This window comes from Pipra filicauda, unplaced genomic scaffold, assembly GCF_003945595.2.
Source record: "Pipra filicauda isolate LSUMZ 115617 unplaced genomic scaffold, ASM394559v2 scaffold338_size783178_pilon, whole genome shotgun sequence".
Lineage (NCBI taxonomy): Eukaryota > Metazoa > Chordata > Aves > Passeriformes > Pipridae > Pipra > Pipra filicauda.
Genome location: NW_024104463.1, coordinates 90,593 through 102,146, shown reverse-complemented (window position 1 = coordinate 102,146; position 11,554 = coordinate 90,593). Strand labels below are relative to the sequence as shown.

At 41.3% G+C, this 11,554-nt stretch overlaps 1 protein-coding gene across 1 annotated transcript in view; it reads right to left on the bottom strand.

The window, feature by feature from the left end:
• Positions 1-2,100: 2,100 nt before the first annotated feature.
• The window catches only part of TLN2 (talin 2), a 97,221-nt gene continuing 87,767 nt past the window's right edge, over positions 2,101-11,554 (bottom strand). The window contains exons 52-56 of the mRNA XM_039384071.1: positions 8,303-8,428; positions 6,400-6,462; positions 6,129-6,311; positions 4,158-4,283; positions 2,101-3,170 (exon numbers count right to left, since the gene is read on the bottom strand). Of these exons, the coding sequence (XP_039240005.1) occupies positions 3,042-3,170; positions 4,158-4,283; positions 6,129-6,311; positions 6,400-6,462; positions 8,303-8,428 (627 nt within the window). The 3' untranslated portion in view covers positions 2,101-3,041. The remainder of the gene's footprint in view (positions 3,171-4,157; positions 4,284-6,128; positions 6,312-6,399; positions 6,463-8,302; positions 8,429-11,554) is intronic.

The following is an 11,554-nucleotide window of genomic DNA, read 5'->3' as shown; positions in this document are numbered from 1 at the left end:
TTCTGAATAGCTGTGGAAATGACATTGGAATATTTGTACACAAACAGCTTTGAGGCATTTTGTTTTTAATTTGCATACAATTCTTAAAGTGAATTCCACATGAAGAAGGGTGAGATACAACAGAGCTCATTTACCATTTCACAAGTTAACAGAACAAAGTAAACATCTGTCATTCTTATTAATTAGCATCGACCCCTTACTCCAGCTTGTCACTTCCTGCTGCAAGTCCCCATGCCAAAGAAATGCATGGACCAGTCCCAAACTCCACAGACACTCACACGTGGACTTCAGTGATACTGCAAAGCATAACAGCAAGAAAAAAATTGAAATGGAAAGACTTTAGGTGACCTTATATTCTCTTTGTGGTTCACAATTGAAGACCCAAAACTCTGAGTACAAAAATACTTCAGTTGTCCAGCTCAGCTACTCATCTGACTGTGGTTCCTCCGTGGAGCCCCAGCTAAGGAGAAAATACTTTCTGTCAAATAAGAGGGGGCATTGAACCAGAAACAGAGAAGTCTCAAAAGAACTGTGCTAAAATGGACTTCCTGAACAATTTTCTCTGGAACACAATTCCAACATGCTCTTTCCTTCCACATACTGATAAAGTTTTCTAGCTATATAATTTCCATTCATAGTTGCATTCGACCAGGTTTTTGGCTTGTATCAAACTGGCAAATACCATCCTGACCAAAATATATTACAACAGTATTATAGCTACAATAAAATAGTGGCATGGTGCTAAAGCCAGCATCATCTTTCTTCATGCTTCGAGAAGATCAAAGAATAGGTTAAACACGGGTGGAAAGGGAAGCAGTAACAAATCTGTCTCGCAGACCTTTCAGAAGAAGAGATGGAAATGTGAGGCCATCCAGGTAAAAAAAGAGAAAGACATAAGCTGCAAAGAAGTTGAACCTACCAACAGCAGCAGAAAATCCCCATCACTAGAGCTGTCTTTATTTAGGTCTTACAGCAATAAATACCAGTTTAGCCTTCTGCCTAAAACTTTACAGGAAGCCTTTTTCTTGGTGTGGGAGTTGAGACCCTGTGACACTGTTCACAGTGAGATGAATGAAAACCAACCCAATTGATTGTGCTGAAGTGGCAAATCACAGAACTGGGAATTGCACGTGGTCTCTGCTAGCTCAGGGTTCCATGTGCACACAACCCACATGTCACAGCACGTCTGGCAAGGCCAGGGATTCCAGTTGGGAAATGCCAATTTGTTTCCTCTCGTGATTGTGGATTCTCCAGCAACTCTACTGACTCTGAAATACATCAGTACCAGAGAAGAGACTCTAACAATAAAAAACTTCGTACACTTGAATATTTATTAATTCTCTAGCAGTTTTTTGCTACATATTTAACACTAGTGTGACAAAATTCCTGATAATTCTATCTCATGCAGGTAACTTAAATGAGGAGTTAGCACTACCTAAACTGATAAATCTACCACTACAGGGTTACTTGGAGTCTACAGGACAAGTGTTTTCTGCAACAATGACAACTAGGCAGGTGTGTCTCTAACAAACAGGCTCAGCTGAATGTTCCTGGCAGGGATCTAAAGGACAGCACAGCCTTCAGAAGGACTGGAGTGGCAACATCCTTTGACCCAAACAGACTTGCCATTATTGTTTGAAAGGGCTCGAGTGGAGCTGGAGACATGCTGGCCATTATTGTTGGTGTTTCTGTAGTCAGTCAAATAGTTCAGCTTTTCTAGTTGAAGTTGCTGTGATTTGTGTTCTCTCTTTGACAGAATAAGATGGGTTACTCTACCCAAATTGCTATTGTTTAGGTCACAACAGCGGTGTTGAGAGCATACTGTACCTTTCTGCAGCTGAAGACAAAGATTGCTGATAGATTGCTGCTGTTCCTTCTCTGCAATTCCTTGGTGAATGCATTTTCATCAATAGCAACTATGAAAACAAACTCCCTAGAGTCCAAATTTTTAAAAAATATATTACAGGAAAAGTCTACTTGTAATTCACTTATCCTTTTCTCCTACAATTCCCACAGGTTTCAAAACATAATAATTATAAATGTAATTATTAGAAGAATAACAAGAGTTGTGATAGTCTTCTGTTGTACTGGGCATTTTCCTTTTTTAACTGACATACATTCTAACAGAAATACCACAGTACGAACCAGATAATTTCAATTAAAAAACAAAATGCAAACTATTCAGTCCAATGTTTAGAGCATGTGTATGTGTGTATAATACTGTAAAAGTAGTCACACATCAGAGGTATATAATTGAAACAGCATTTTCTTTCATGAACCTGCTATTATTGAGGCAGTGACAAGGTTTCCATTTCTTTGTTTTCTGAGCTCTTTAAAGAATGGCTATTGCCACGTTTTGTAAACCTAAATACTGTACAAGCAGAAGCTTGTTGGTATCAGGTGAGGAGCAATACTACTAGTGCAAACAGGTGCAGAGACAATCCCTCCAGTTTTGGGGTGAACCAGCTGTGTAACACTGACAGAGGACAGGCATCTTCTTCAAAGCCCCCCCCGAGCGTGCTGCTCCACTCAGCCACACACCCTTCTCCATCCTGGGCTTCTTTGCACAGGGGGAGGTGGGGGACAACCACCAGCTCACGTGAGATTTGTCATATGAAAGGTTTCTTGACTGGTTTCCCACTACTAGTGTGGATGTTTGACAAGTCAAGGAGCGAAAAATACCTCAAGCATCAGGCAAGTGACAATAATACTGACTTAGTATCTTTAGTAAAAAGCGAAACATTCTCTCCTGAGATATAAGTCAAGGAAGGAACAGGAATGATGAACCTAACACTGTACCATTATTTGATCATCATGCACCTCAGCTGAGCAGATGGGAAAGAACAAGTGTTTATTGCCCTCTGCTCCTCCAAAGCTATGACAGGCAGTTGTTTAGCTAAGTGCTTGGCATACCAGTATGCTGTCAGAGCAGTTCTCAATGTGCTGTCCCCCCTTTAGCTTATTTCTTTAAAAGAAAAAAAAAGAAAAAAAAAAAGAAAAAAAAATAAAAAGACAAAAAAAAGGAAGAAAATCTCAGCAGGTTAACCCTCATCTTCCCTCAGCTCTGTGGGCAGGAATTTGTATTGCTGTTGGCGGATCTGGGCCAGCTTTTTCCTCGCTTCTTCCAGTTCTCTCTCCTTCTTCAGCATTTCTTCTTGGGCTGCAATGATCTAGAAAATAGAGGCAGGAATTATGACAGCAAGGAATACTGTCTGTAAAATCAGATTTCTTCCTCCATGGCACCAGTCACAGGAAGCCCATGAGCATCTGCCAGAGAAGCACCAAATTTCAGTGACTTCATCAGGAATCGCTCAAGTTTTTCCAGGTCCCAGGACTGTGCCATCAAGAACAGTTTTGTATTCCCATGTGTTTCTTAGAGAGAACTTAAAAAAAAAAAAAAAAGAGAAAGAGAATCTACCACCACAGTTTTCCCATGGATCCATAATGGATTTTATAGCTCTGTGCTCTCCCAGCATTCATCAGGGGGAGGGTTTAGCACATGTAGAATAAGCACCATGACTTAATGTTTGAGTGGCAGTAAAACTGAACACTCACCACTGTGGGTATCCACAGTATTTTCCTGCATCTCAGAATGCCAAAGAAAAAATGACAGTAGTACAGATATGCAGAAATAATAAAAGTCCAATATCTTTCAAGCAACAACTACAGGATATGGTGTACCCCATTCATTACAGGAAATCTAGAAGTTGGCACAATCTCCAAGCCTTGCAATCTATTTTTTAAATATTGTTATTATTTCCCAATAATGATTATGCTTACAGTAAGCAAAGTCATTGTTTTTTATCTCTCACTCTCTCTTTCTTTGCTTATATACATGCATAACTATTGTTCCATTAAGATCTGGGAACATTTAAAGTACCTAAGAGAAGTCTGAAACAAGCCATTTACTTAATCAGGAAAAAAAGTACAATGCACTGGACAATGGTAACTGCTATTACAGTAAATGCTCTGTGGAGAAGTGCAGGCACCACCCAGCAAATCACTGCTGTTATGTCAGTGGTGACCCCACACTGAGGCATCAAGTGATTTATCAGAGGTTTCTAAACAGCTCTGAGCAGCCTGCAGGGCAGCAGACGGACACTGGAACACTGCTCACTTCTGGGCTGCTTTTTCTCTGCTTTATTTTTTGTACCAACCTGAGCAATGCCACCCACAAACTTGGTTTTGACCACGACGTCGTCATCCTCTGTTTTCCCAAAGGCTGCTTTCTGGGCTGCCCTCACGAGATTGTCTGATGCACGTTTGACAGCATTGCCTGCAGCCTTGGAGCAAGACAGACCAAATTCAGTAACAGGGAAAATGCAGAACTAACATGGATTCATCTGAGCATCAGAATTAAAACATCTCTGCTTGACTGCACTGGAAAGATGTGCTTTGTTTTTCCCAGCGAAAAGCAAATTAATCTTTGAAAATTAATGGTACAGAAAGGAACACAATTCTTTTATTTAAGAAGCTGGAAGTTGGAGAAGTCACAAATGGGATTTTTTTTTTTTTCCCCTTACAGCTTGAAATAAAACAGTGGATGAAATCACAAGTGACGTTATGCATAACACTGATCAGATTTTAATTTTTTTTTTTTTTGAGAAAGAACAGAAACTGAAAACTAGTGTATAAACACATTTTATAAGACAATTAAGTTTTTAAATTAATGGACTCTCATCAGGGCAAGTTAGCAACTTACACAGCCGTGGTTATCTTACATTTAAACCTATAAATTATGACTTAAAAATGTTCAGATTTCTAAAGAGAGACAGGCAAACATTTGTAATACATCTCTTGCAGTCTGAAGTGGGTGCTGCCAGCAGGCCAGGCCAGCCTGCTCCACATGCTGGAGACACAGCACTGGGAGGGGAAACACATGGCCCAGCTCTGAACCTTCCCCAGCCCTATCCCACATTTCCAGCTTCAGCTCCCCTTCAACTCCTCCCCGCTGCAGTGACCCAAGGACAAATCATTGGAAATTTCCCCTGGAGCTCATCCAAACCGAATGGAAACATTTCCAATTGTCTCATTAGGTTTTGGAGGGCTCTGGAACAGTGCATTCCACATTTGCATTCATGGGAAAGGCAGTTCCAGCCGGGGCAGGAAGGAGAAAACCGACACACTCAGAGTCCTGAACCCCACTGTCCATCAGAGGTGTGAGAACATCTGTGCTGGGGGCAAGGCCAGCTCCAAAGGCTCAGTGGCTTTGGCAAGTCCACCAGTAAAAATACTTAAGAGACATCAACTCAAGGGTTTTGCTATGATGAAGTACATGATTTCCAAAGTGCAAACTGCTTTTGCCTTCATTATTCATTTTGGGACTAAGATGCAGCTCGGTAAAACAGCAAAGTTCAATTGCAGTCCATGCTTGGCCTTGTTTCCTTTTCACATTCCCTTCCAAGTTCTCACATTCAATGTCTATTTAATAATATAAATTTATCAATAAAATGAATGAGAACCCTGAATTTCCTGTCAGAGCAGAGGAAACAACCCAGTCTCTAGTACTTAATTTTATTGGTGTTTCTATTGTTTGTTCTGCTTTTAAAACTCCTTCAGACCCATCCTGACATTTGGATATTAAAGTGCAGGTTGCTTTGCAGACAGAACTGTCCTCTAGTTACTGACACCTCCCCTACAGACCTTGACAATGGCAATCTATATAAATCCTGACAACATTAACATGCCACTGTTTTCTATAGAAACAAGTGGATTTTTCACACATTTGTACATTTATTTTGTCCTCCTAAATATTTAAGCCATTTTTCTACTTTAAAAAAAATGATGACATCAGTTCCTCTTGCTTGGACAGATACTTAATCTAACAATATTGCACCTAAACCAGGGCTTGGCACAGGGCAGCCAACATTTACATCTGTCAACATCTTTTAAAATGAAGAATAAAGCAGGCAGTGAAATGAGCTGTAGCTACTGCTGAATAACAACAAATGCACAGTCACTTCATCCAGGATTAATAAAACATCCCGGAATTCTACAAGGAGGGAAAACAGAACCAAAATCCGAAAGTCCAAGAAACTATTCCTAAAATTAGGGGTTTGCTCATGCAGTACTAAACCCGTGTTTACACAGCACCACTCTGGGTCTTCAGTAACTAAGAACACAAGTACCTGCAGCCTCCTCATGGCTTCAGAGTCATGATCAGCCTTCACTTTGCAAGCCACAAGCAGCTGTGCTGTAGAAGCTGCCACTTGTTTGGCAGAGGAGATGAGCTTCTCCTCGCTGGCGTGGCCCTGCACCGAGGCGTTGGCTGCCTCACAGAGGTTGCTGGTTGCAGCTGCCACCATCCGGGCCTGGGAGACAGCAGAGAACAAGTCACTGTGTATCCCCACCATTTCCCCAGGGAAGGTGCCAGTTTTGTCAAGAGAAGCAGGTACTCACAGCGGAAATAAGTCCCTGAGACCACTGTCCATCATCAGCTGCGTTGGCAGGGATTGCTCCAACCTGAAAAAACAGTTCAGAGGTGGCTTACAAGGAGACAGAAAATACAATTGCTTTGTCTCAGATTTAGGCAAGCAGTGGCCCATGGAAAAAGGAAACACCTGTACCTGTGACTATGCCCAGCACGTTGAGGAGCACAAGATCCAACTGGAAGTTACTTGGCAGAGTAAGTGTGTTTTAGCAGAGTAAGTGTGTTTTGGCAGAGTAAGTGTATTTTGGCAGAGTGTGTTTCCAGCACACATCTGGCTGCTCATGTAGTGTCCAACTTGCTGCACTGCTTCAACTGACCCATTCTTGGAACATGCAGAAGTAATTACCAGAGTAACCAGTAATTACCACAGTAACCAGTAATTCCCAGAGTACTGAAGGCTGAAGCCACAGCTTTGGCCCAAGAAACAGCTGAAGCAGTAGTTCCTAATGTCCTGGGCTTTGAAATAACTTATTTCTGCCTCCGTAACACATTTGAATTTGCATCATTCTTGAATCTCTTCTGACTGTGGGGAGGTACAAATTTGTACCTCCACTATGGGGAGGTACAAATCAGAAAGCTTCCCATGGAAGATCCCTAATTGCCTTTGTGCTTAATAACAGCACTTGGGGACAGCAGCCCACTTTTCTGCATGGCTTACCCACTGAAGTGCTCATGGATCAGCAGTGCCAGCAACAATCAGGAGACAGTTTTCTTCCCACGTTAGAGGAATTAATGAAACTAAATTCTACAGCTGGTTATCAGCCCTCACCCCCAGCTGCCTGGGTCTGGGTGTTTTTGGGAGAGAAACTGAAAGATGTGAAATGGAAACATGGTCCAGAAACTTGTTTTTTGAAAGAAATGGAAGCAGGGATTCTTGCATAATGAGAATCCCAGGGAATGAAATTGAATCCTTATGTGTAGCATCAACATAAACAGAAGATGTGTTCTCTTATGACGACACCTTTGCATAACTAAAAAATCAGTTATACAAAAGAAAACACTAAGTCCCAAATTATTTAGGTTTCAGGGGTTTCCTGCCTCATGATCCAGTGAAAACTTCGACCATGGATGAAGTGCTCTGTGCTCCTGCTAGAACTAAAAGCACAAGCTTCCCAGAATCCCTGCTGTAGTAGAGAGCACAGCACTGGGGGGGGATTCATGACACAGTCTGCTCCGACTTTGGAATCAGATGAAAATGGAAACCATGACTATACAAACCCAGTGATCCTACAACAAATCGTTCTCAACGTATCTGGTTGATGTTCACACTTTAATTTTCAAAGTACACCGACTGTGAAAAAAAGTGATGGCTGTGGAATGGTTTAACAGACCTCAGTTCTGACCACACCAAAAGGGTGACCCGTGTTCCAAGCACCGTTCCATCAGTCCTAATAATAATTACAAGCACAGCCACTTAAATACACTGAATTTGCAAGCAGGCCTGCGTCCCATTGAATCAGACAAAACACTGAGGGCACAATTAGTGAGGCCTTTTACTCTTCTCATCCAGAGAGGACTTGTACACTGTGACATTTGTTTTTGGATGCCCGAGCTGTCTTGTGGGACTGTTCATTACCAGCTTGATCACAGACCTTCAGGAAATGAAAAACCCTCCACAAACAGTAAAACCTCCCACAAATGAAACATTTAAAGAGCTAAACACTTGATTACACTTGTGAGGTTTAAATAAACAGAACTGTGGGATTTTTTTAAACAGAAGCAGGTCCTAGCCATGTATTGTGATGAGCAGTGAAAAGATTTACATTTTCATCAGTCGTTCCCAAGCTTCTTTCCTACTGTTTTAATGGAGAACAGTTAGGAGACCAGATTCCATTTCCCCCACCACTGTTGCTACTTGTCCTGTTTACCCACCTTTCCCTGTGCCACCAGTTCCCTCTGGGCTGCTGAAGCTGACTTCACCAGGGCACTGGTAGCAGCTGCAATGGATTTAGCTGCTTCCAGGATCTGTTCTTCAAAATCCAGAGTCTCATCTGCTTGCTATAACCAAGAGAAAACACTGTTACACATTCACCCAATTATATTCTCAAGACTGAGGACATATACAAAGTAAGACAAGATGACTTTGGAACACATCAGTGAAATCTGTGAAGGAGCTTCATGTCGACTAAAGCTGTAAGTGAATTTAAATATTAGGTTGGCCTCGTGGCTGCTCACACTGAAATAAAGTATCACATGAGATAGTTAAAAGAATTGCCACCCACATTCTAATACTTTTTTTTCACTAAAGCTGCTCTAAACTATATCCAGGAAAGTGCAGGTCTGAAAAGAAATTCTCGCTTTTCCTATCAAGGTTACCTCTGTAGTGCCACAATTCTGGCTTCCAGCACTGCTAAACAGGCAAAGCATTTTCTAAATACTTAAAGACTTACAGCACTGAAGGAGAACAGTGCTACATGTGCATTGTCTCATTCACCTGCACTCAGAAATGTAAAGTAGATGCCAAGCAAGAGCACAGATTTAACAGCTTCTGGTAAGAGCTGTCATTTCCCAGAAAGCAGCTTTGTGAAGCAGTCCAGCTTAGTGATCCTGGAGATAGGAAGTTCCAATGGTCTGCCCGGAACACTTCAGTCATCCAAACATGTCTTTCAACAAGCAAACAGAGAAATCAGCTGTTCCTAGTGAGGTTTCTTACTATTTAAAATGCAAACCTGTTGTTCCATAAAAACAACTTCCCTCACTTCCTAATCATTTAAGCAAACACTGAAAACATTGATCCGTTTAAGCACATTTTTCTGGCTTCTGAACAGTTAACAAAATAGATAGAGATAAATGGTTATTGCTATTTAAAACAGAACCAGGCCTGGGCCATGTATTCTGATTGATTTTTATCCAAAATAATCCAACAGAGTGTATTTTGTTTGTGATCCAATCACCAGCCTGCCAGAACCCAATGCAGGATCACAAGTAGGGCTGGTGGCTACAATATCAGAACAAGCCACCTTGTGAGATGAGCCTTTGGAAACACTGCTTTATTCTAACTTAGGCAACCACAGCGTCCTTGTGTCAAATAACCAACTTCAGAAACACCAGCCAAGGGTGCTGAGACAGAAAATTGGGCACTTCATTTGCAAGTCTAAGGGCACCCATCTACATTTAAGTGAGGTTTAGTTCCCCTCTTACTGCAGTCTGAAGAAATAGTGGTCAATCATAAAATAATAAAAGATAACGAGTAATTACAGATCATTTCAAAATGGCCCATCCAGCAGCACTTCACAAACTGCCCTGGGACTAAAAGTCCAGGAGATGAACCACAGGATCCACAGACACCAGAAAAAGAGTGATCCCAAAATAAAATCTGATGTATAGATAAAGTTGTTGGCACTTTAAAGTTTTTCTTGTCCTTTAGGAAAAACCACTTAATCCATGGAAAAGTATTTATCTTGCCTTGCTATTGGGCTATTCCCATCAACTGAAGCACAGCTTTGTAATAAAGGAAATTGCTCTGCAAAGTGAGCAAGTCATGTTCCACAGGAAGCTTTGGCAATGTAACATCATGACCCTTATTAATCCTAAGGGGTTCATCACATTGGTCCTGGCTTGATGCAAAGGCCTCAAGTCTTATTTATAAAACTCTTATTTCAATCACGACATAACCAAAGTGACTCAGTGGAACCCAGGAGAGCCACTATCAGAGTTATACTCCTTATTAAAATAGATGCATTATTGATTTTGATTTGACTAAAGAGTCAAACTAAAATATCAGCAGAAGTACCACTGAATGACAGTAAATGTAACAGACTGTCACTGCACTTTTAACAGACTGTTATTTCACTTTTCCTTTTGTCCAAGGCTCTCTGTTATCACAAGGTTTTACATTTTCATTTCCAACATAAAATATATTATGTGTATTATTCTTTATATGTCAGCATTGTCAGGAATTCAAACTGAAGTGAGAGAGCATTTCAGTATCAGCTTATTTATTACAAAGGAGGTGTCAATCCTTGTGGAAGTTTAATAAAACACTCATGGCCATGCTCTGATCTATTGGACAGCTGCGTGTGCCCAGATGGAATTCAATTTGTGAAAAACATGCCACCAAAAAGAGGCTGAAGGAAAAGCAGTTGTTTGAACTCAGTTCAGGGTAGTGAGATGACTAAATATTGCACACAAGTGCTAAGGAAAAACTACTACTTTTCAAAGAGAATGCTGAGAAATCCAAGCTTGCATTACTGAGAGTGCCACTGGACAATGGCTGGATTAACTTCCACCCTGGAGCAGCAGGTGAAGCTCAGCAGGAAAACAGGCACCTAAACCTTAGTATCTCATCAGGAAACAGATTTTTCCCCTGTGTACCAAATTAATTTCTTTCCAACTATATTGAAATTTGGGGGTTTGGAAGAACAAACCATAGGCCAAGTTTCTCAGGCTTCCAAATCTTGCATTCCCTGACATCTCCCAATTTCTTTTATTTTTGAAAAAAAAAAAGAAAAAAAAAAAAAGGAAAACCAGTTGATCTCTCCTGTGGAGAAGTTATTTTAGAAGCAGCCTTACACAGCACTCAAACTGTTGAACTTCTGTTGGCTTTTCATCTTTTCTAACAAATCCTTCTTGCCTGGTCCTTCCCCGCAGTTTTCCCTGCAGCATTCCCAGGTGTGACATCCAAGGGCTGGATACTCATGTTTGAAATGGGGAGAAGGCTCAGTCAGCACCTTCCCCTGCCTGGACTCTCCCAAGGCATTCCTTAGCAACAAGGACAGGGAGCAGCCCCAGAGTGAACACAGCAAAACACCCTAAATGAGAAGTAATTATTCCCATTCCCATTATTAAAGAGTGTGTCCTGAGCTGTCTTAAGCTCACACTCATAAACAGCCCCCTCACAACATGTGTCAGTTCACAGCCCTCATGAAGAAAGAGCAGTGATGTGATACATGGCAGAAAATACCACCTTGTGAGATTTTAGAGAGGGCTTCTTGGGTTTCTTTGGAAAACCAGATGTCTGACACAAGTGATCAGCCTCTCCTTCCTCAAGTAGCCCCCTGAAGTTCAGCATCTCATCTTCCTCAAGCTTAAACTAATGTGCTGTTATTGACTATGTCCAGGAATAAATGGATTGGGAAATAAAGTCACCAGAACAGACAAACCAAAACTATTAGGCTAGCTACA